General features: G+C 42.5%; 1 protein-coding gene across 1 annotated transcript; it reads left to right on the top strand.

Moving 5' to 3' along the window:
- Positions 1-762: 762 nt before the first annotated feature.
- Positions 763-12,545, top strand: IYD (iodotyrosine deiodinase). Its single transcript, XM_028723657.2, has 5 exons — positions 763-1,017; positions 6,309-6,503; positions 7,201-7,360; positions 10,152-10,308; positions 11,909-12,545. Exons 1-5 carry the CDS (start codon positions 834-836, stop codon positions 12,089-12,091), a joined length of 879 nt encoding a protein of 292 aa, XP_028579490.2. The 5' UTR covers positions 763-833; the 3' UTR covers positions 12,092-12,545.
- Positions 12,546-24,918: the final 12,373 nt, after the last annotated feature.

Raw genomic sequence — 24,918 nt, 5'->3', positions numbered from 1 at the left:
CATTATAGCTGTGTCCTGTTCCCATGGTGATAGCTCCCCTGTTGTCAGGGAGAATGAGATGAACATGTAAACAGGGACCGTGTAGGCATTGAGCGTGCAAGGACGCAAGATAGCACTTCAGAGAGGCCAGAGCATCACAGGTCAAAACAAGTGCCAAACACACTTGAAGAAAGAGACTGTACACAAGTGTTTATTCACAAATTCTAGAAGCCTCTGAGCCAAGATGGATGAACTTGAGTGCTTGGTCTTAGAATATGACATTGATATACTAGGAAAAACGGAAACCTGGTGGAATGGAGAGAACCGTTGAAACATCCATCTCTCCTTCCCCTGTGCATGGCCTGCACTGTTGCAAATCTGCTCTGGAGCATTGGGGGAAACCCAGAACAGATTTAGGGCAGGCAGATGTAGGAGACTGGGAGTACATTCCATTGCACACAGAGAAATCCTTGCCCTGATGGAATGTTCTGCTTAGCGCTACATTGAATACAATCCTTTGTGTCCAACTCAATTCAGTTTTTAAATTTTGATATGTCAAAAAGTTGCTGAGCACTCTAACACTGAGTCAATTTTTTTCAGAAAGGTCTAACTAACACTGGGCTAAAATAAATACTTCCAGCCTTTGGAAGGTATCCAGAAACTGCTGAAGGTTGAAGAGCAAGTGATTTGTGTAAACAGTTATGAAAGGTTCCTGGCTGCAGGGAGCCAAGAGAGCTGAACATTGCTCTTTTTCATTCAATGCGCCATTAGTTCCACCCCTTCTGTGCGTTTCAGTCTCGATCTCATCAAATCTCTCACTCTTTTGAAAGGGAAGCATTTGTTGAGTGCGGACTATGGCATTCTCTCCCCTAACTCCTGTCTTTGTAGCAATAATCTGTGTCTTGATTGTAATAATACTGAAAGGAAGCAGGAAGAGCAGCAAAAAAGAGCAGAGCAAAGCCAGCCAGAAGACAAAGTCTCGCCCGTGGGTGGATGAAGACTTAAAAGACAGCACCGATCTGCCTGTGGATGAAGAAGGTATGCAAGAGGAGGAAGAAAAAAGAGAATAGTTCAGCATTTGCATGCTGATGTTCCTCTAGTTTGGACAAAAAGAAAGATGTGATCCCAGGGTTAAGCCAATTTTTGGTTACTCACAGTTAAAGGTAAAGGTAAAGGGACCCCTGACCATTAGGTCCAGTCGCAGACGACTCTGGGGTTGCTGCGCTCATCTCGCTTTATTGGCCAGGGGAGCCAGCGTACAGCTTCCGGGTCATGGGGCCAGCATGACTAAGCCACTTCTGGCGAACCAGAGCAGCGCACGGAAACGCCGTTTACCTTCCTGCCGGAGCGGTACCTATTTATCTACTTGCACTTTGATGTGCTTTCGAACTGCTAGGTTGGCAGGAGCAGGGAGCAATGGGAGTTCACCCCTTTGTGGGGATTCGAACTGCCGACCTTCTGATCGGCAAGCCCTAGGCTCTGTGGTTTAACCCACAGCGCCACCCGCACCCCTGCTCATAGTTAGGCAATGGCAAATCTGCCAGTTTTGATTTCTCTGAGCTTCTCATTTTTCCAGTCTGAAACAGATATGGAAATGTGGATTGTTGAAGTTCCCAGGAAGATCTGTCAGCATTTTTGTGCCCATTTCTACTAATATGCTATTTTGGTGTCTGCAGTTTTGCCAAATATATGCATATTTGCAAGCAATTTTCTCTAACATAATGCATTTTTGTTTACTTTCTTCACTAATAGCATGCCTTTGTATGCACAGTCTCCTCTAATAAATGCATTTTTGTACACATTATTTGGCTGGAGAACTGCAACCCACAATTTGGAGAAGTCTGCATTTTGAACAGCAGCTGAATTTGGGTGCATATATTTATTTCAGGAAGGGTGAATTAGAAAGGTGGCTTGGGAGTCACCTGTGGCTCAAGAGCAGTAAAAACCCGTATCTTGGAGTGACGGAGAAAATTAGTGAGAGTTCCTAACTGTGTGCATTTCATTTGACATAGTGTTGCCAATGGGGTCCAAGAAAAGGACCCCAAAGTGGTAATTGCAGCATCTCTGTCTGTGGGGCCTCCTCTATGGCTGTATAGTGTATGTAGGTAGTGATGATTCTGAAAGAGAAAATAAGCAATGGTGATTATATGGGCTGTGAGGAACAAGATCTGTAACAGTAACACTATATGCGTCACCAATTGAAACTGATTCTACGTGTCACTGATTAAACCACGTTAAAGAAATTTGCAGGGTTCATGAAAGAGGTTCCAGATCTAAGTACAGCTTTTATGTATGTCTGGCCCTGGATGGATTGGGGATTTTCACTTCTTCCTCAACTCACAAAGAGTGGATAATTTTGCATTAAAGCTAACAGTTCAGTTGCAATCCTATAGTCACTTATCTGGGAGTAAGCCCCATTGAATTCAGCAGGACTTACTTCTGAGAAGCCATGTATAGAATTGCCTTGTAAGTCTGCCTAACATAGACCGTGAGCTTTCTAGATGGAGAGTATGTCAATTACATGTGCTATATGGTGTCTGCGATGCTGGTGATCCTAAGTAGATTTTAAATAATTAACAGTGAGTGCCCTAATCCTTTCTAAACAAAAACAAAGGGAAGTGTCCGATGTGAAATAAGTCTCCATTTTTTATGTGTCACCTAAATGATTCTCTTTTTCTTCCATATCTCCTTTTGCTTTTTACTTCTCAGTCCATGGGCCTAGCCAGGATTTATATTAGGGGGGCAGGCTTTATGTTGGGGGGGGCAGAACCTCAGTTAGTTAAGTATTTTTATTGCTTTACTTGATTTAGGGTGGGGCAGCTGCCCCCCTCTGCCCCCCCCCCCGGCTATGCCCATGTCTCTGTCTAGGAATTTAAATGATCCAAATAAAAAATGCTGCCCTAAATATCCACCCTCAGATTAGAATACACTTTATAAGTAAAAGGTAATGGGCAAATCTCCAGTTGTGTGTGCTGTATAATGAACACACAACTGCAAAACATTCCTGAAGCCCTTTAGCATGGTCTCTCTCTCTCTCCCCACCCCTCTGACAAACACACACCACACACACCACACCACACACACACCACACACACACTTTGCTTCTTATCAACAGAACAGTAATTTCTGCTTGAGCTGCACTTGATTAAAGTCCAAGATCGCTGCCAGTCAAGCACCTTTTATCTCTAAGGAAATTAAAGCAGCTAAGCTAATACCTCTGTGAGAAAATAGTCTTTTATCCCCATGTTTGCAGTTGCAGGGCTCAAAATAACTCAGAACAATACCTTCTGTGCAGTGTTTTTGGGGAGCAGAAGGAAAAACCATTCTGCTTGGGACAGTTTTTGGTCCTTTTTTGTGCCCACAGCAGGTGCCTGCCCATGGCGGACAGGTTGTCTGATCTGAGTGCAACAGGCATCTACACAATATTGTGCTTTAAACTGGGTTGCATGCACATGCTAATGTTTCTGACTGAGGACAGAAAGTGGAAGAGAAAGCTTTTTCAAATGAAATGTGTATTTTAGCCAATGAAGGTTTGTAGGAAATCCAAATGTAAGAAATGGGGGGGGGGGGAGAGTTAATAACAGATTTAGGTTGGAGGGATGCAAAGTCCAATGTAAGCATTATTTGTAAAAAGAAAATAAAAAAAATGCTTAACATTTTGCATGTCAACCATGTTAAAAGCTTTGTGGTGGATGAGTCAGGCAACCCACATGATGGAAACCTGCAGCCATCGTAGTCAGAGAAAATAAGCAGCTTCCACAACCAGGATTGTGGGATGTATACCATTCATTAGTGACATGGTAGGTTTGTTTTGATTTACTCAAAGTTTTATATCCGAGCTCTGTAGATTTTTCATAGAGCAGAGGAAGCCTAGGTAGGAACCCAGTAAAGGTTACAGCTTAGTATTTTATTTATAAAGTTCCTTTTAAATTAAGCATTAACTCACATTCTGAAAATAGTCCACGTCTGCTTGGAACATACACAATTAAACCTAGTAAAAAAGGGGGGAGGTATAGAAATTATCAATCTATTTATGAGACTTGATGGCATTCTTCTACAATTATTTTTCAAGAATAATAACAGTAGCAATCTTGATAGTCAATCACCCAGCTTTACAAACACCTTTCTCACTTCATGTCTTACTGGAGATACATTAAGAAATGTGGTGTGGATATTCTGTTGCCAGGACAAAGTCCTCATTGGTGGTTTTGATAATACATTGCTGGGGAACCTATGGCCTTCCTGATGTTGCCAGACTCCAACTCCCATAATTAATAATTACTGTCCATCCTGACTGAGGCTGATGGGAGCTGAAGTCCAACTGCTTTGGGGGGAGAGAGCACAAGTTCGCTGTTCCTGCTATGTTGGATCAATGAAGATGTATCATGCGTCTATTGCTGCTTGGAATAACTCAAGATTCAGGAATAGGTTTAAAGCTAGATTAATCCAACACATAGAACTATATACACCATAGTTAGCACCAATATATTTCCAGAATGCCCTTAGGATTTGGCTCAGGAGATTCAGGACAATGGAAGGGTGTGTGAGTGAGAGACGTCAGAAACCAATGAAATCACATACCTCTAACCCAGCAGGCCATTATTTTGAGCCCCCTGAACTGCTTGGATGGAGTCGCTAGACTCACTTAATGGAGTGAGGTAGCAGTTTGGGAAAGGTTAAGAATGCTTCAAAGCAATTTTTGTGATTTTTGACTGCAGCTAAAGGAGACACTCTTTACCAGCTTCAGCAGCTCAATAGTTTTTTAAGTGGAAAAGGTGCAGAACATACTGTTTTAGCATCACAAATGTCACTGCTGCAGGCCAAATGTTGTTCTCCTGTTTCAAACCTGTGCACATTTTCTTCTTTTATATTATTATGAGAAAATGCATACTTGAGAGTAAGTAAAGATGAACACAGTGGGACTTTGTATCTTTGTATCTGAAGAAGTGTGCATGCACACGGAAGCTTATACCCAGAACAAACTTAGTTGGTCTCTACGGTGCTACTGGACAATTTTTTAATTTATTTTGACTGCGTCAGACCAACATGGCTACCTCTCTGAATGAGTGGGACTTGTTTCCCAAGCAAACATATATAGGACAAAGCTGCACAACTCTGTTTATTGTGGCCATTTCAACTGATAATCACTTTGCAAACCAGAAAATAAGAAATGGAGATCTTTACACTTCCTTATTGTATCACAACAGGTCCAATTTGAACTTTAGACTAGTCAATATCAGCTACTAGTATTAAATTTGCATTATATGGGACACCCCTTTTCAGAATGGATTTTTAATCTCTTTTAAATAGCTTACACAGTAATGGCGATATCACTCTCATATTTACTGGGTTTGCAAGGGCACTGGAAAGAGTGTTTACAAAGCAGACCAGCTTTCATTGATTTTATAAGGTCGAATTATAACCGTCCCACCACAATTTGTGTTATTAGAAAATATAACTCATGGCATGTATTATTAGTAACATTTTTTATTTGTTCTTTTTCCTGGGACTCCAAAAATCATCACAACTCCCAAGCACTGCTCCTCCCACACAGTGACACACATTTGTCTCTGCAGAATCTCTACCTAATCTATATTCTTGGTGCAGAGCTGCCTGTTACAAAAAAAGACAGAACTGCCAACCAAAATGGTGGGTCTCTTCTTCTCCTGCTGTAATGTGAAGTTAAAGTTGCCCCCATGCCCTTACATCATCATGCTGTGTATTTATACATCTCTGCCATTACTGGTGGGGGCTATGAAATGCAATGCCATCAGAATGTGTAGGTTATTTTGATAGGCATTTTGGAGGGGTAGGGGAGCACTAGAGGCATAGAGGGGCAGTGACTCCATAGAATCATAAGAGTTGGACAGGACCTCATAGGTCATCAAATCTAGTCCTCATCTTGATGCAGTTGACCCAGAGCCAGATGTCCTCAACAGGTGGCTGTCCCACCTTCCCCTGCTTGAAGACCTCCTTTTTCATAAGGTGTTCTGCCCAGAGTTCCCTTGCACTCTTCCAGGGCTGTCTTTGCAATGAGCTGTGCTAGAGATTGTTTTTATCCATGGGAAACGTGTTGACTGACATTCCTGGGTTGTTTCTGTTTCTATTATGTATTTTGTGTGTAGTTTTGTGTTGTGAACTGCCCTGAGACCCACGGTTATACGGTATACAGATTTAATCAATCAATCAATCAATCATGCTTTACATTGATATATATCAGAAAAACATGTTTAATAATTTTCTCACAGCGAGTTAAGCAAATCTCTTCTGGAAAATAGGTAACTTTCCCCCCCCTTCTCCCCACATTCTCCCCCCTTCTCCCCACTCAGATGATGGTGGTGAATGGCAAGGCTTAGATGACAACATTGCTCACGTCCCCTTTTCAACCCAGCGATATACTGAAGAAGACATGGTGAAGAGATCAAAGGCTTTCTACGAGCTTCTCAATAAGAGACGATCGGTACGGTTTATAAGTGACGAGCCGGTTCCAAGAGAGGTCATTGACAACGTGATTAAAACAGCAGGTACTACACTGCCTGAATGGATTCCTTGGGAGTGACAAAAACGTTGGGCAGACATTCTAGTATCCCATTGGCTTTATGGTAAATGTGTTCAAGTGATATTATGAAATGATGTCTGCAATAGGAATCATAGCGAAGAGGAGGAGGAGGGCACCCCTTTGTGTCAAAATTCACAGCTGACTTCAATATTCCTCAAAGGATCCCCTCCCAGCATTCTAACTGTGTACATGTTTTTTACATTATGCTGGTGTGATGGGAAGCTTTGCATGCAACCCGGGTAATGTGAGAAACCAAGGACCACACAGGAAGAGACACAGCCCAGAAACACTGGCATTAGATCACTGGCCCTGCAGCTGGACTGCAGCTGACCATTGGCTGTGCTGGTTGAGGCACATGGGATCTGGAGTCCAGTAACATCTGAATGGCCACAGGTTCCCCATCCTTGCTCTAGAGCCTAGAGTAGATCTAAACGTCTCAGGCTGCATTTCAGCACTGGGTTGCAAAGTGTGTTATAAGAATTTGTTTCCTCTCCCCACAGACACCTTCCTTGCTCCCACATTACCCCTCCAATGAAAATCAAATAAATCATGGAATTTGAAGAACTAGGGTGAGATCTCCTGGGTGTCAAAAGGTTTAATTTTCCTTATGTTTTTGTGGCACAGCTTCCTTTACTATGAGCATTTATTTGATTTGATTAAAGGAACATCTCCCAGTGGGGCACACACGGAGCCTTGGACCTTTGTAGTAGTGCAAGATGCAGAAATAAAACACAAGATCCGGGAGATCATTGAAGATGAAGAAGAAATAAACTACAAAAAAAGGATGGGGGACAAATGGGTTAATGACCTGAAAAGATTGAGGTACCAATACCAGTGTGATACTGACTGCTCCAGGCAGCTTCTGTGGCTTAAATATGTCTTTTATTATGCTTTTTGGAGAAGGCCTGGAATCAAAATGTGTGAGAGACAGGATATTGGACAGGATATTATAGATATAATCCAGGATATTATAGATATAATTCAAGGTGCTGGTTTTAATTTTCAAATCTCCAAATGGGTATAGGAGCAGTATATGTCGGTGAGCACCTGAATCTTCTAGATTCCTCTTCCAAGACCCTCTTCTAATGTTCTAAAAGAACATTTTATTCTGGAAACAATGGAAACAGAGTATTTTTATTTCTATGTAGTCCAGACACAATCTAGATTTACTGCATTTTCTTTTTGCCCTGAGAAAGTGCCTCTTGAGAAAGTGGTTTCATTCCCAATATAAACATTTGGTGCGGATAAATTCTGCATTATCCCACAATGAATCCATTGGAAAACAGATAAAAACTGATGTTTGTAGTCCTAGCAGAGTGTGTGTGTGCTCACATCTGTGCAATGATGTCGCGTGTAGGAGTATACTAAGATCAAAATCACCACTTTTTCATTCACCTGGGGCAAGTGCAGAAAGGACATTGATAACCCAGAGTTGCCATATGTCCGGAATTTCCCAGACATAGCCAGGATTAGGCCGTCTGTAACAGCAGCCTGGTGGAAATCGTTTAAATGTCTGGGGAAAATCCAGACATATGGCAACTCATGTCAGAAGTGCAGATTTTGGAGAATTTCCTAATCAAGCAGAGAGTTTTCAAACATGTATCAATTAACCATATTCCACCCACGTGGATGGCAAGATCCAGAATAAATTTAAATTGAAAGCAGCATGTTGCGGATGAGCATGAATGATTCCAGAGTCAGGTAAACTACATTTTGGTGCTACAAATGGGTAAGTGTGCATACATAGCTCTTGTTTCATAGATAGTGGCATAAAATCCAAAAGGGTTTGGTATCTTCAGTTGTTCTTCTAAGCTTAGAATATGAGGGAGGGCCAATGGTACAAATGCGCTAGTTGTGTCCCATTGACCATCCATGAGTTGATGAACGGATGTCTGATCTGCGGAGCCTCCCTGTACAATGTAGAACCTTGTAAAATCAGAGAAACTCTATTGTGCAGGGAGCCTACATAAGTGAAGTCGACACTTCAGGCAGCATCCATTCAGCTCATAGAAGGTCACAGCAATGAGGCAGGCAGAAGATGCCTGTATCCCACTCACATATGGAATTACTGAATCAGAAAAATACTTGAAGAAGGCTAATGTCAGCATTTGTGAGCCTAAGCCTGATTTCAACCGTGGATTTACTTGCCAGTCACATATATTTTAATGGGACTTATCCATATATAAGTGGTTATAGGATCACAGCTCCCGTTCAATGTTTTATTTGTATGTGGCTGATTCCTCTTTTATTATTTTCAATAAATAACAGACACTATTGTTTGAAGAGCAGCATATATATTTTCTAAAAATTAGTAAGTGCCAGGGATGTTAATTAATCTGAGAGATGGAATTGTTTTAGAAAAGCTTAGGCTGAAAGTTTCCAGATTAGATTAGGTTTTCAGTAAAGGACTTGGAGAGATTGGCTGCCCTTTAAAAGCAACTCACTTATTTCACTGTTTAAATATGTATTTCTAACACTCCATTCTTGCTTTCTGAAGCTGAAAAAGAAAGCTCAAGGGAACGACTTCTAGCTGGAAAAGGGAACTTTTCTAATTTCATCAGACTTCAGGGTTCACTATGTAAATAGCATCAATCCATCGCCATGTCTTTATTTTTTTATTGAAAATGTTTATATCCTAACTTTCTGTCCATCAAGGCATCCTTGACACCTCCTACGACAGCTAAAAGCAATAGGAGCAAAATGTAACCTGTGGGTGGTCCAGTCCAAGACTCTGACCACACACACATGCTTTTCCATAAAAGTCTGGCAGCTTAGTATTGCTTTTTTAAACAGATGGAATATATATATATATATATATATATATATATATATATATATATTCCATCTGTTCCAGTAACAAGAAGCCGAAAGCACCAGCCTGAAGATGACGAGTGAGACCTCGTCGAAACGTCGCCTAGACACCCCAACTTTTACACGGGAAGATACCCGAGGACACCAAAACCTGCATATATATATATATATATATATATATATATATATAGTTTTGTGCAGCCCAACCCACAAGCAGTGAGAGACCCAAGAGATTCCAGCACTTACGCAGGGTTTGGTTTCTTTGGAACGGATGTCACTGGATATCATGGTGTATTTAGGATACTGTATATGGTTTTGTTTTCGCAAGCATACAATCTGAGTATAAGATGGAAGGGCTTGTAGCATTAATATTCCAAAATATCTTGCTTCCTTGTGACATCCCATTTGTTTTTGTTTTGCTTTTAATGATATAGATTATAATAAGGTTACCAGATGTCCCCGTTTCCCAGGGACAGTCCCCGGATTTACAAGTCAGTTCCCATACAAAATACATTGAAGTTGAAAATGTCCCCGGATTCATTGAAAAGAATCTGGTAACCTTAGATTATAACGCAGGACCTATATTGCAGATAGGGAAAACTACAACCAAGCTACGCACATGTTTTAGAAGCAATTAGGACCAAAAATGAGGAGCAACCAGTTGCTAAATATTTTGATTCCGAAAAGCACAGACTGCCAGACTTATCAGTGTTGTATATAGCCAGGGGAGGAAGGTTAGCCAATGCAAATATTTTATGTGGAGCTAAAGGTTAAATAACATTTTACAAATATCCTTTTCTAGGACAAACTGGATAAAAGAATACTTGGATGCAGCTCCCTACCTGATTCTTATTTTCAAGCAGGTGTATGGAAGGCTTCCAAATGGGAAAAAGAAAACCCACTACTACAATGAGATCAGTGTGTCTATTGCCTGCGGCATCCTCCTCGCTGCACTCCAGGTATGCTTGCAATTTGGGGAAAAGCAAGAGGTGGATGAAACGTAAGAAATGTGCAGCAGGTATTCAAGATAGTAGCCTCTAGGGAAGCCTCTCAGTAAATTGTGTTCTGGGTCACATTGGCTAAGGTGTGGAAGGCAGGGAAGGGCTTAAAAGGAAACAGACCATATTTCCAGGTATCCCAGAGCAGGAAAAACACCAGTGGGAGAACCCTAGGGTTATTTCCAGGCCATCTCTCTATTGAGCATTCATCCTGACTTGTTTGCAGAGAGGCTAGATATTGTGGCATCAGGCAATTCCCAATGCTTGTCATTTTCCTGAATGCAAAAGGTCCATGGAGGGGAGTGGCTTTGTTGCACAAGAGCATCAAGTCTAAAGTGCGCAATCTGAATTTGTCAATTTAACAGTCTGGAAGTTCCCTAGGACTACCACACAGAGAAGCAGATGCTCAGGCACAACTGTTAGGTTAGCATAGGCTGCGGTGAAAGTTTGAGCAAAAACACACAGAGAAATACTGTGGTCTGTAACATAAAGTATACCTAAGTACCATATTTTTCGCTCTATAAGACGCACCAGACCACAAGACGCACCTAGTTTTTGGAGGAGGAAAACAAGAAAAAAATATTCTGAATCGCAGAAGCCAGAACAGCAAGAGGGATCGCTGCGCAGTGAAAGGTGCAATCCCTCTTGCTGTTCTGGCTTCTGGGATAGCTGCGCAGCCTGCATTCGCTCCATAAGACGCACACACAGTTCCCCTTACTTTTTAGGAGGGAAAAAGTGAGTCTTATAGAGCAAAAAATACAGTATATATTTAGATACAAACCTGAGAAAGCTGAGCATGCCTAAGTCCCACTGGGGCTCCAATACTAAACATACTTAGGAGCATGGGAAGCTTATACTAAGTCAGATCCATTTAACTGCACCTGGGACCTCCAACATGCAAAGCACGTAACTATCCCTGAGCTACTGTGGCCCTTCTCCGTTTATTCCAAAGTAAGTCTTTGGATCTGTATTTTAGTAAGCAGGCTTGTTAGAACGTCAGCCTCAAGCATTTGACTGTGCTGTTTGTTTCAATGGGACCCAGCCCCCAGTCTTCAAATAAGGTTATGCACACCATTGCAAGTCACATTTGCTTCTCATCCTTCTTTTGTGGAGTTTATAAGAGGGTCACTTCAGCCTTATAACAATCCTTTAAGGTAGGCTAGGATTGGAGATAATGACACGGTTGAGGCTGCACAGTAAGCTGAGAGGAATTTAAAAACAACAACACTTTAAAAGCCAGCTCTTCTGTGGCTGCACCATGTGAGCTCATATGTGGTGAGCTAAAACAGCTGCAAAAGCATGCTGTATGTCATCACGCATAACTTCTGGGTTATGGCTTGATGTTATGAGAGCAGTTTCATGAGCTGCAGAGTTTTACCCCTTACATAAAGGGAAGGGGAACCACCAAAATAACTATTATGTATAGCAAAAAGGAGAAAAGAGTCTAACACATTTATTCATTTTTGTGAACATGTAAAGAAGGAAGTTTATAGAGCACAGATAAGGGAGGTGATAGATGCTGTGTTCCTAGAGTGTTCCAGTATTTCCTTTTCTTCTTTAGAATGTGGGTCTGGTGACGGTTACCTCTACACCCCTGAATTGCGGCCCACGCCTAAGGGTGCTGCTTGAGCGTCCAACAAATGAAAAGCTACTCTTGCTGTTACCTGTCGGCTACCCCAGAAAAGATGCTACCGTGCCAGACCTGACACGGAAACCACTGGGAGACATTATGGTGGTTGTATAAGCAAGGAGCACTCAAGGAGACCCTTGAAAATGTGTTGCTGTCGAGAGTTTTCTGCAAATTGTTTGCTTCCTTTGGCCAGTTGCATTGGGCACGTTCAAGCGGGCAGGAGCCTCATTGACAACAAGCTCGTGTGCATCCAGAATCACATGGAGAATGGTGCACGTACAAACCTGCTCACATGGAATTCACACAATTGTAAATGGGTGTGTATTTTGCACGTAGCATCCACCACAATCTCAAAAGTGTAGTAAAGTCCAAAGGAATCCACTTAGCGGAGGCAGCAGCATGCCTAAGTCAGTGCATATTCTATACACCTTTTCTGTCTTCTTAGCTACGTTTTATGTGTATCTCTGCAGTTGTTTAGTTCCAGATACCATCCAAGTTCCAATAATGACAACAGGTGCACTCGCTAATAACAGTAAGCAATCAGAATTAGTAAAGTGAGTACAGAGTAGCTAATTGATCAGTATTATTGATTACTCCAAGGGCAAATACGCAATGGCATTTCAATGACCTTCATCACTTTAATTTTCACAGTCCCCTGATCCAAATCGCATAATACCTTTTCTTAATATTTTGGTGATTTTGATTTGCATAGAATATGTATGTGTTAGGACAGTCAGTTCCCAGTCTTCAGCAATGCCCTCTGAATATGAATAAGGTTTCTATTGCTCAGTGCATCATCCTCTCTGCTTTTAGCTCTGAAGAGAAAGCTAATATTTACAGAGATAGTTTTACGTGTCACTCACAGCTTCGTCTGGGAGCATGTGAAATCATCATAGGGAAGGGAGCTTCTGAGCTGAACGGCCATGAAAAAAGCATCTATAGCAACAACATTACCAAACCTGGTGGCCCCCAGATGTTTTGGATTACAACTAACATCAGTCTCAGCCTTTATAGCCAATGGCTAGGGTTGTGGGGGTACTGGTCTAAAACATCTGGAGAGCACCAGGTTGCAGATGCCTATAGTACATCTAGGATAAGTGAGTTTTAAGTCAGAGCACAGCAGGTTTACGCAGGATTTAGCTCACCAGCATCTTTCTTTTTGGACAGCTAAATATTGAACATGAATGTATTATTTTGTGCAACTCCCACTTCCCTTAGTTACAACACCAGTCATCTGTTTCCTTTTAAGGACAGAATAGTAGTAACATAAGGCACGTTTCTGCTGCATGTTGATTAATGAATTAATTAAGCTGGGGTACTGAATCTTTTTAGTGTGAGAGCTACATTCTTTTGTGGGTAACTTTCTGGGACCCAGATGCCAGTGATAGGTTGACCCAAAGCAGGGAACGGGGGGCGCTGTGGTCTAAACACAGGGGGTTGGACTCGATGGCCCTTGTGGTCTATTCCAACTCTATGATTCTATACCACTGAGCCTCTTGGGCTTGCCAGTCAGAAGGTTGGCAGTTCAAACCCAGATGGGCAGGGTATAAATAAATTATTATTATGATTATGATTAATAATAATCCCTGTGAAGGAGTGAGCTCCCGTTCCTCTGTCCCAGCTCCTGCCAACCTAGAAGTTCAAAAACATACCAGTGCAATTAGATAAATAGATAATGCTGCGGATGGAAGGTAAACAGCGTTTCCGTGCACTCTGGTTTCTGTCATGGTGTTCTGTTGCGCCAGAAGCAGTTTAGTCATGCTGGCCACATGACCCAGAAAGTGGAAACGCTGGCTCCCTCGGCCTGAAAGCGAGATGAGTGCTGCAACCCCATAGTCGCCTTTGACTGGACTTAACCATCCAGGATCCTTTACCTTTTTACCCACCCACCACAGAAATCCACCCACCTACATGATAAAAGTAATTAAATACCACTCTTTTCCAATCTGAATGACATCCAAGTAACTATGCATAAGACTGCAGCTGTGCAGCCAACTTGTGTTGAAGTCTGATGGTTGTTTGTGATGTGATGCAACCAGGAGTTTTTCAGAGTGAGCAGATGCAATTATATCAACTAATGTTATCAGCTGTGATGGAAAGATGTAAATATGCTGGTTGAAAGTATGTTTTTCAGGATTTTGAAGCATAAAACATTTGGAACATTTGGAACATTTAGAACACATGTGGCTGGATCACAATTGCCATCAAGTCACAGCCTGCAGGGCCAGGCATAAAAATGGAATCACATCTACTTTTAAGGACTGGTATGGCAAATGATCCTGTGAACCTCCCTGAGACCTGCAGGTGTAGGGCAGTATAATAATAATAATAATAATAATAATAATAATAATAATAATAATAATAATAATAATAATAATAATATAATTGTTTCCAAGGAAAAAAAATCATAGGTACCGTATTTTTCGCCCTATAGGATGCACTTTTCCCCCTCCAAAAATGAAGGGGAAATGTGTGTGCGTCCTATGGGGCGAATGCAGGCTTTCGCTGAAGCCTGGAGAGCGAGGGGGGTCAGTGCGCACCGAGCCCTCTTGCTCTCCAGGCTTCAGGAAGCTATCCGCTAGCCATGGGAGACGCAGTTCTCCCACGGCTAGCAGAGAGCTTGCCTGCACCCAGAAGCTTGGGGTGCGCTGAGCTCAGCACTCCCCAAGCTTCGGGTTTCGCGCAGCCCTCCGCTAGCCGTGGGAGAGCTGTGCGAAGTCGCGCAGCTCTCCCACGGCTTGCGGATAGCAGCTTGTTCTGGGGGCTGGGGTCGGGGAAAGCTCGGGCTTCCCCCACCCCAGCCCCGCACCTGGGGAAAAAATAATTTCCCCCCCTTTATTTCCCCCCCAAAAAACTAGGTGCATCCTATGGGCCGGTGCGTCCTATGGGGCGAAAAATACGGTATTTCCTACACCACTGTTGTTTAAAGTTGGCAATACTCAGCCACATCTTATGAATTCAAAGATAGATGTTTTTGCTTTTATACTTCCTCCTAAAATAATATCTTTGATAAAATGAAACAATCAATATGTAATTATCTTACTTGTGTTAATTAAATCCTTTATGTTGCTTTTCTTTTTAAAAAATATTATTATGCTGTAACATTAACAACACTAAACAGTTCAAATGTTATGATGGTTGACCATTCTTTGTGCTAGGAAGGAGAGTCTCTCAAATGCTTCAGTTCAGGTTCATCTCTGGGTGTCTGTAATTAGGGATAAAGTGCATATACAGTCGTACCTCAGGTTACAGACGCTTCAGGTTTTGTGTTTTCGGGTTGTGCACCATGCCGAACCCAAAAGTACCGGAACAGGTTACTTCTAGGTTTTGGTGCTCGTGCATGCTCAGAAGCGCTAAATCACGCTTTGCACATGCGCACAAGTGCTGAATCGCGACCTGCGTGTGCGCAGACGTAGCGCTGCGGGTTGCGAACGTGCCTCCCGCACGGATCACGTTCGCAACCCAAGCGTCCACTGTAATCTTTGGCCAAAAGACAACTATTTTAGGAGGATTTCTGTAAGCAGACTTGAAAAAGAAAATCTCTTCAGACGTCATGTTTCTCTGTAATGGCTTGCTGAACAAGGAAGAATGTGAAAATGCTGCACTAAGGAGAACATTGATTTTAACAACCATCCCAGCACAAATTCTCTAGCCACAATAGCAAGCCCAATGTGAATCCATCGTGATATATAGCAAGATGTAAGTGCCACAGTGATAAATGATTTCCATACCATCAGAGAAATCTCCTGAAGAAGCATAAGCCTGCCTGCCATTAAAAATGTAGTCTCTCATTTAAAAAAAGGAAGAAGCTGCTGTGATGTCAATAATGAAGTATCTGGCACAGTTTAGACACAGTGAAATGAGGGCACCAGTAATTTTTGTTAAGGAGAGAGGAGGAATTCCTACCTGCATGTTGTAAACATCTTATATGCATACATATGGTTCCAAAACCAATTTTAAAAACATGACAGGCATAAGGCATAAATAACAGACATCAAATGCTAATTATTTCTGAAGTCTTAATGGAAAAGCTACACAGTTTCTCAGGACTAATCCTAGATATAGTGGCAGACCCTCCAAGGCTCCCTATTTTCCAGGCACAGTCCTGGATTTACAGAAGCCGACCCAGTTTCTGATTTGATCCCAGAATGTCCCTCTTTTCCTTAGGATGTCTCTATTTTCATTGGAGAAACATTGGAGGGTATGGAGTCATCCAGCCCCCAAGCCATCTAAGGCAGCCCTGTATGGGGAAGATTGTAACGTTTAATGTTTTATTATGTTTTTCTATATGCTGTTGAAGAGTATGTAGTGGGTTTTTCTGGTTATTTCTTGTGAAAAGTTTATGGAATTTGATGTAACTTTTAATTACTTAAATCACATTGAGACTTATGTGGAAGACAATTCATAAATTTAAACAAGTAAAATAAAATTCGCATCATTTAATTTATGTTTTTAAATTACAGGCAAGGCCATATAGAATTTACTGGACCAAAAAATGCAGCTGTGATGTTATCTCTAGACCACTAGGTGGCACAATTACTCTGCTTGAAATGTGCACTCTTTAACCTAGTTTATGACCTATCAAGCCAAATACAGCCCATCAACTAGGAATTATGACATGCCTAGTGCTTGACAACCATCCATTTTTTGGGGGTTTTTTTTTACGATTCCCAGGCAGGCACAAAACAGGAGCTTTATGAAGGTCCTATTCATAGGAGGGCACCATAAACAGGTAAGCTACTCTTTTCAGCTTGGTAAACCGCAAGTTGTACAGGTCTGCTTTAGATAAGCCGAGGCATTGTTTTGCTGTTACTTTTTCTAGGACTTTCTTTATTGTTTGGTGGTTTGGCAACAAAGTGAATGTAATTCCAGGAAATCATGCTTAACATTTCCAAGTGAACCACACAGAACTATTTATATTATAATCCTTTCCTTGTAGTTTATTGTGCAAAAGGAGGGTGTTGACTATCACTTCCTATATGGTTCGTTTATCATTTTGATTGTATCCTATGCTCCCTTGCTTATACTTTTCATTTGCAAAGTATTCTTATGCTAGTGAATGAGACTTTATATGTGAAGTTGAATCAGCAACCACTTTCACGTGGTTGTCAGTGGGTGTTACAGATTTACAATTAGAAGGAAATGAGACCTAGACTTTTTACTTCAAGTTAAACTCCATTCCTGTAAACCAGACACAGGCAAACTCGGCCCTCCAGATGTTTTGGGACTACAGCTCCCATCATCCCTGACCACTGGTCCTGTTAGCTAGGGATGATGGGAGTTGTAGTCCCAAAACATCTGGAGGGCAGTTTGCCTATGCCTGCTATAAACCATGTCTGTCTGAGAAGCAGGCTAACATGAGAAAGACTGATCTAACTCCCTAATCAGTTTTGAAGTTTGTATTATATTTCTGGCTTGAGCGTTTTATCTAACATTTATTTAGGAGGAGTTGCATCATTATTGCAAAAGCTGGGCTGCTATTTCGAGACAGAACTTACTGCAAGAACTCAGCTCCCCCACCTGTTATTAAACATAATTAGCATCCAGGTAACATGAGCTTTGCAAAGGTGTTAGAACTGAAAAAACAGAGTAGAACAACTGTGAATGCTGGAAAAGGGATTTTACTGAGGGAACCTCTGTCTGATCCAACAGAGCTCTTCTTTTGTTCTTAACCCTCTCCCCAATAAACATATAAAGTGTTCATCATCGAAATATACACACCAATCCCAATCATACTGCTTTTACAATTGCAGAAAATCAATGCATAATTGCTCAGGATACACGTGAACTTAGCCACACTTAGCAGCCTAGAATGGCAAAGAGAGATTCCGGGTGGTTCCCAAACAGATGTGGAATTCCTGGTCATGTTGTTGACCAACTCCCAGCAGGAAGGAAGTACTTTTTCAAGGTCTGGCCCAGTATTCAATGCCAGCCGCAAGAGAGAAAAATCAAATGCTAGATGGATGTTGAAAACAAACAATCAAGTGATGAATTCATTCTTGTATCATTTGCCAGGGCAAGTAATTATGAACAGACCATGTCTAATAAGCACACACTAACAAAACCTATTGCCATAGATAGAATGATATAAAATGTGGGGGTTTCCCCCAGTTGAGATGAAACAAGAATATGTCCAGGACTAGGTGCTGTTTCCTATGTTACATTTTGTACACAGAATGCCCTGCAATACCTTTTTGTTCTTACCACCTGGAACAATTGGGTGTCATCAAATTTGGCTACCTCATGGTTCACCCCTGTCATTCACGAGCAAGTTGCAAACCGCCATTCCTAATATAGTGCCACTCCTTGGGGAAACCCCCCCCCCCCCAACTTCTTACACCCTTCCATTATGAGAAATGTCCATTTCCCCATTCTCTCTGCTTCTTGTTGTTTAACCAGGTGTTGATCCATAACAGAACCTGTCCTCGTTTCCCATGACTGCTACATTTACTGTGGAGCACTTCCTCTCTTTTAAAGTAAAATGTGAGGCCACTGAGCTTTATTGTCAATTGTCCACTGGTGTTATCTGTTGAATTGGATTGCAGTTTGGTCCCTCTATCCCAAGCGGTGCAACAAGACTTGCATCTTGTAGCGGGACCAGTACACCACTTAAGTCCAGGATCACCTCTCGTCTGCTCAGTTTAATAACAAATGTCATTTTAAGGATCCAGAAATTTTACAGTGCAGGGATACACACTTAGTCTATGTCAGGGTAATTGGACTTACCCGTTACTACATTACGTTCTTTTGATGCCTCCTTGGTTTCATTTTCCATCTCAACACCATCCTGTCATTATATCAGAAGGGCAATAATGCAGTCCCCTTACAAAATTACTCTTGGAGTCCAGTGTTGCCATCCGCTGCTGTTTTGTGGAACTTCTATCTTGTTGGACTCTATGTCCTCTTTGATATCCAGAGCAACTTTCTACCGCGTTTGTATCCAGAGACAACCGCGTCCAGCAGTTTCCACCAGATTTCCATTCCATTCCACCAGGTTTCCGTTACGCCCACTATAACTATGCTCTTAAACAAAAACAAAATAACCAGAACAAAAACCCAAGCTCTTCTGCTTGCTCATCTTGGCTCAGAGATTTACAGCAACAGCATAAAAAACAAATATACATGTTGTCTCTTCAAAAATGCCTCTGCAATGTGCATTTTTTCCTATGGGGCTCTGGCCTCTTTGGATTGCTATCATGTCCCTTTGCATTTTCATTGCCTTGCTCTACCTCTCCCACATTTGGACAATCATAAGCATTTATCCTGAACAAGACACTCCTCAGCTCCCGTTGATTTTCACCCAGCAGTGAAAATGGGAGAAAGCCAACAGGAGCAAGGAGGTATGGGGAGGGGAGGAGTGAATCATTACCTGCTGCACACCAGGAGTTGTTGTTGTTGTTGTTGTTTAGTCGTTTAGTCGTGTCCGACTCTTCGTGACCCCATGGACCAGAGCACGCCAGGCACTCCTGTCTTCCACTGCCTCCCGCAGTTTGGTCAGGCTCATGTTTGTAGCTTCGAGAACACTATCCAACCATCTCATCCTCTGTCGTCCCCTTCTCCTAGTGCCCTCCATCTTTCCCAACATCAGGGTCTTTTCCAGGGAGTCTTCTCTTCTCATGAGGTGGCCAAAGTATTGGAGCCTCAACTTCACGATCTGTCCTTCCAGTGAGCACTCAGGTCTGATTTCCTTAAGAATGGATGCGTTTGATCTTCTTGCAGTCCATGGGACTCTCAAGAGTCTCCTCCAGCACCATAATTCAAAAGCATCAATTCTTCGGCGATCAGCCTTCTTTATGGTCCAGCTTTCACTTCCATACATCACTACTGGGAAAACCATGGCTTTAACTATACGGACCTTTGTTGGTAAGGTGATGTCTCTACTTTTTAAGATGTTGTCTAGATTTGCCATCGCCTTTCTCCCAAGGAGCAGGCGTCTTTTAATTTCGTGACTGCTGTCACCATCTGCAGTGATCATGGAGCCCAAGAAAATAAAATCTCTCACTGCCTCCATTTCTTCCCCTTCTATTTGCCAGGAGGTGATGGGACCAGTGGCCATGATCTTCGTTTTTTTGATGTTGAGCTTCAGACCATATTTTGCGCTCTCCTCTTTCACCCTCATTAAAAGGTTCTTTAATTCCTCCTCACTTTCTGCCATCAAGGTTGTGTCATCTGCATATCTGAGGTTGTTGATATTTCTTCCGGCGATCTTAATTCCGGCTTGGGATTCATCCAGCCCAGCCTTTCGCATGATGAATTCTGCATATAAGTTAAATAAGCAGGGGGACAATATACAGCCTTGTCGTACTCCTTTCCCAATTTTGAACCAATCAGTTGTTCCATATCCAGTTCTAACTGTAGCTTCTTGTCCCACATAGAGATTTCTCAGGAGACAGATGAGGTGATCAGGCACTCCCATTTCTTTAAGAACTTGCCATAGTTTGCTGTGGTCGACACAGTCAAAGGCTTTTGCATAGTCAATGAAGCAGAAGTAGATGTCTTTCTGGAACTCTCTAGCTTTCTCCATAATCCAGCGCATGTTTGCAATTTGGTCTCTGGTTCCTCTGCCTCTTCTAAATCCAGCTTGCACTTCTGGGAGTTCTCGGTCCACATACTGCTTAAGCCTGCCTTGTAGAATTTTAAGCATAACACCAGGAGTTATCCAGTGGTAAAACCTGCAGGTGCAAATACAGTGGTACCTCGCGTTACATACGCTTCAGGTTACATACGCTTCAGGTTACAGACTCCACTAACCCAGAAATAGTACCTCGGGTTAAGAACTTTGCTTCAGGATGAGAACAGAAATCCTGCTCCGGTGGCGCGGCGGCAGCAGGTGGTCCCATTAGCTAAAGTGGTGCTTCAGGTTGAGAACAGTTTCAGGTTAAGAACAGACCTCAGAATGAATTAAGTACTTAACCCGAGGTACCACTGTACAGAACTGCAGTCACATCAAAACAGCGGTGACTGGTTTTGCCTTTGAAGCACATGCCTTTCCACAGAGAATCCTGGGAACTGTAGTGTTATCCTTCACAGAACTACAGTTCCCAGCACCCTTAACAAACTACAGCTCCCAGAATCCTATGTGGGAAGCCATGTGTTTTAAAAGCTACTGCAAATCAATGACCCTAACACAAAAACTCCCCTCAGAATTGTTTGTAGATCTGGATCTTCTTTCTCCATACCTCTGTGCTAAAACATGGTGTGGAGGAACTGCCCTCCCAAAATTCCACCCTTGCACACAGTGCTATTTGACTGTAGCAGCCTGAGTTGTCAATATTGTGGCCGTCTGCAACAGTACACAGTGAGAGGGCTCATTTGAACCCGGACTTTCTAAGTGCAAGTCGTCTTACTCAAAGGCTCTACTTCAAATAAATGGTATCTTGTGGAGACAGCACAGCTATCAGATCCACAGCTTTCCTGACACCATCCATATGTTTAAGTCACATGGGATCTCAAGGGTGATTCAGAAGCATTTGGATATTTCTTCCAACTGGTGGATTTTATATTATTTGGCATCAGTGAAAAAGGCTGGCAAGGGGAGGTTTTGTGCGATGCCAGCTGCTTGGCAGAGGATGAAACGATGCACAAAATGTTTAATTACTCCCCAGATCCCCAGAGACTGAATGTTCTTGGAGGGTTTTTAATCCAAAAGGGGGAGAGGAAAAGTGGAGGGTGGGAGATCAGGGGTGGCCAGAAAACAGCATTTGTTTGTTTTTGAGTTCTTAGGTTTCAGATCAGCCCATTTAATACTGGCAAATTCCACAACCTTCTGTATGATTTAATGGTTGTCCTTCCTGGTATTTTATGACATCCACCCTCCCCCAAGGAGCCATGCAGTGTGAATAAGGACTATGTCTCCATTTATGCTGATTGGCTGGAAAGAGATCCTCTGGGGAAAGGAACGGAGGGGATGCAGATTTATAGAGAACGGAACAAAGAACAAGTCTGTCTCCTTAACACAAGACACCTCCTACCTAAGTGTATTTTCCCCACCTCCCAACACACATACACTTCTCCTGTGTACCATATGGAAAGCTTGTTCTTCATTTCTTACTCCACTGCACATTTTGCTACCCTTATTCTTCCTAATGGGTGGAACCTGTGGGTTGCTGGCTTCTGTCTATTCCAAAGTGCATAATAAATAAAATAACTGGAGGAACTCGTCACATTCTTATGATTGTTCTACCAGCAAAAGCTTTTGGGCTTGCCAGCAGAATGACCACCCTTCTCCTGCTCCTGTGTGCTATCTCAGGTTTTCCTGACCACCCCCCAAGCCACTTCTGGGAATGCAGGGAGCACCATGGGGGAGGTGAGGGAGGAAACCTCCATTGTGCAAGTGGAAGTCCTTGTGCAGAGCTTCCTCTGATGGGACTTATCAGTTGAAGCTTGCCCCTGAAACTAGACCAACTCATTGCTAGTAAAAAACACACACCATGGCTGTCCTCTTCATTGCCTCTGCACAAGCACTATCCCATGCCATGATTCTAAATAAGTCAAAAATGAACACAGCATCCCAGCAATGGGGTCAAACTTATGTGAAATATTCTCAGAGTCCTGTAGTGATTTCATGCTCTTTATTGCAGCTTGTAAAACGGTGATTGAGTTGCCCTCCAAACCTCAGGCTTTTATATACATTATTTACACAACGGGTCCCATCTGATTGGCTGATTCTGCTTCCCTCCTGGAGCCTGTTTGGTCTTTTCCTGCAGGCCAATCAGTTGTTGCATTCTACGATCCTACCAGCCTAATAGGCTGATTAACTTCCTCCTGGAGCCTGATTGGTCTTTTCCTGCAGGCTAATCAGTTGTTGCATTCTAGGATTCTACTTGCCTATTTTTCTAGGATCTAAGCTTAGTACATAACATTATGCCTGGATTGTTAATAGGAGCCTTTCAGGATAAAGAAAATTGTAACAATTATATTTATGGTTCGTTCACCCCACCCCCAGACCAGGTAGCTAGTTTCTTAGAGCAGTCTTTGCCCCTTTGCTCTGGTCTGAAGGGTGTGTGTGTGGATTGAGTGGGGATACCCCTCTGCCTGGCCATGCTGGCCTCCAGTGCCCACCACCTGCGGAGAGACAGTAGCATCAGTCCGTCGACACAGACCTCACATCGACTTCTACCCTCCAAAGGCGTGGGTGGGTGAGAGTCACTGGCAGGATCCTCAAAATGGGGCATTCCAAGGATGGTGAGTGGCTGAGCTGGCTCAGATCCATTGGATCCCAAGCCAACCCCACTGCTGTCAGGTGATGGCATTGAGACAGATATGGGTCCAATGGGAAAAATTATAATTTATCTTAAAAACCATTGTAAACAGATAAAATCTGTAGGACTGGAATAACCCTTGTAGTTTAATGGTGAATTTTGGGCATAATGGAGGTGTAAAAGACTTGGATTATCATAAAAGATGCAGGAGGAAATGATTAACAAGAGGACCCTCAAAGGGGAGGAGGGAAGTCCAAGAGATTCCTTGGAATCTTGTTTTTATGTTGTATGTTGAATATGTGATTGTAAAACTTTAATCTGAAAAACCAAATAAATAAATAAAATAAAATAATAAAGATTTGGGTCCAATCCGCCTGTTCACAGCAGCCTCACCTGGCATCAGCTGAAGTTAGGATTGCTCCCTAAATTCTGTTGTTAAGGTAAAACATAATGCTTTAAGTCCTCAAAACACTTATAAACTAAAAAATCAGATGGAAACATTAATACAAATCATTTGAGCCATGTTTAACATGTTGCATTACATTTAAGATCAGGGCTTCCCTCACATCAGCAACAGCTTTTTGAAAAATGGATTTAAAACTACACGTTAAAGAGCAGCCTTTGTACTACCAAGGCTATGATATCACAATACACTGATGGCTTTTATGAGTGGGAACCTTAAAAGGGGAACCTGAAAAAGAAAGCGGTGAAGTCATCCAGATACACGAACTGCTTGCACTTCCACCAATTCAAATCTAGCCAAGTGAAGAACTCTGCAGGTCCTGTTTTAAGAGATGAAAAGAAACAATCTGCTGAATGTTCTGTGTGACTAACGGCATGTTGCCACAACCAATGGGAAGGAAGCTGGTCATTTGGTTCCTTTCAGCTGATTTATGACTAATGTGGAAGCGAGTGACAGCATACATTAAATATAAACAGTTGTACGCCACAGGCGCTGCCAACAGAGACTCTATGGGACAGGAAAAGAGCAGCACACAAAGGCGAACGAGAAACATAGGAAGCTAATTCGTACGGAGCCAGACCAGTGTTGTCCACACACTTGCTGGTAGCAAATCTCCAGGATTTCAGCCAGAAGTCTCTCCCAGCCCTATTTGGAGATGCCACAGATTGAAGCTGAGACCTTTTGCATGCAAAGCAGATGGTCTTCCATTGAACTGGGGCCCTTCCTCAATTAAATCTTGTACACGCTTAATTGGGAGTAGGTCCCATTGAACTCAATGTCATTCATTTTGAATAAGTGTGCTTAGATTTGCACTGAAAATAGACATTGCGGGTACATTTTTATTTGGCTCCTTTCTCCCAGTCAAGTTCCTCTTTCGTTGTTGGCTTGGAACCTGTAGCTAGGTCAGGCTTGCAAACACTCCCCTTAGCTGTCTCATCCCTGTAGTGTAGCTTATTGGCAGCGAAGTGGTTAAGACATATCTGTGGCAACATTAATAATGATACTATGCCAGGGTGGCGCTGTGGTCTAAACCACAGAGCCTAGGGCTTGCCGATCAGAAGGTTGGCGGTTTGAATCCCCGCGACAGGGTGAGCTCCTGTTGCTTGGTCCCTGCTCCTGCCCACCTAGCAGTTTGAAAGCACATCAAAGTGCAAGGAGATAAATAGGTACCACTCCGGCGGGAAGGTAAACAGCGTTTCCGTGTGCTGCTCTGGTTCGCCAGAAGCGGCTTAGTCATGCTGGCCACATGACTCCCTCGGCCAATAAAGCGAGATGAG

This window comes from Podarcis muralis, chromosome 3 (assembly GCF_964188315.1).
Source record: "Podarcis muralis chromosome 3, rPodMur119.hap1.1, whole genome shotgun sequence".
Lineage (NCBI taxonomy): Eukaryota > Metazoa > Chordata > Lepidosauria > Squamata > Lacertidae > Podarcis > Podarcis muralis.
The sequence above is the reverse complement of the archived record's forward strand: the minus strand, read 5'-3'. Positions and strand labels throughout refer to the sequence as shown.